The sequence below is a fragment of the Pteropus alecto genome, unplaced genomic scaffold (genome assembly GCF_000325575.1).
Source record: "Pteropus alecto unplaced genomic scaffold, ASM32557v1 scaffold577, whole genome shotgun sequence".
Taxonomy (NCBI): Eukaryota; Metazoa; Chordata; class Mammalia; order Chiroptera; family Pteropodidae; genus Pteropus; species Pteropus alecto.
Genome location: NW_006440152.1, coordinates 20,856 through 21,316, shown reverse-complemented (window position 1 = coordinate 21,316; position 461 = coordinate 20,856). Strand labels below are relative to the sequence as shown.

Here is a 461-nt window from a genome sequence, read left to right as displayed (position 1 = left end):
AGACCGTCCGCCGGGTCCGGGGTTCTAACCCCCGACCCCGCGCCGCGCCTAGCAACGCCCGTTAATTCTGAAGCGCCCTGCCCAAGGGGGTTCGGCCATTGGCGGCGCTGGCCAGTCGTTTTCCCTAGCGTCCCTCTCCCACCACAGCTCCCATCCCATCCCAAGGAGGTCCAACGGGGATGAGGGGAGGACCGGACAGCGCGAGGCGACTCCGGAATAAAGTTTTCTTGCGCCCTCTGCACTGCTCCAACGGTCTCCGGGGCCACAGGAACACCGCATCCCGCACGGCCCGAGCCCCACCCACCCCCTTCCCGGGATCCCCCGTCCGCTCACCCATGCGTTCCCTCAGACCCCTCAGGGATGGAGCGTTACTAGCGATAGCACGCTCCGCCATCTTCCAAGCAGTAGAGCCCTGAACAGCAGCTGTCCCGAGGGCCACAGTGCGCAAGCTGGCGCGACAG

General features: G+C 66.6%; 1 protein-coding gene across 1 annotated transcript in view; it reads right to left on the bottom strand.

Annotated features, from left to right (window-relative positions):
- MAP7D3 (MAP7 domain containing 3) overlaps positions 1–455 on the bottom strand; it is a 30,962-nt gene extending 30,507 nt beyond the window's left edge. The window contains exon 1 of the mRNA XM_015593445.2: positions 334–455. Within this exon, the coding sequence (XP_015448931.1) occupies positions 334–394 (61 nt within the window). The 5' untranslated portion in view covers positions 395–455. The remainder of the gene's footprint in view (positions 1–333) is intronic.
- Between the last annotated feature and the right edge of the window lie 6 nt (positions 456–461).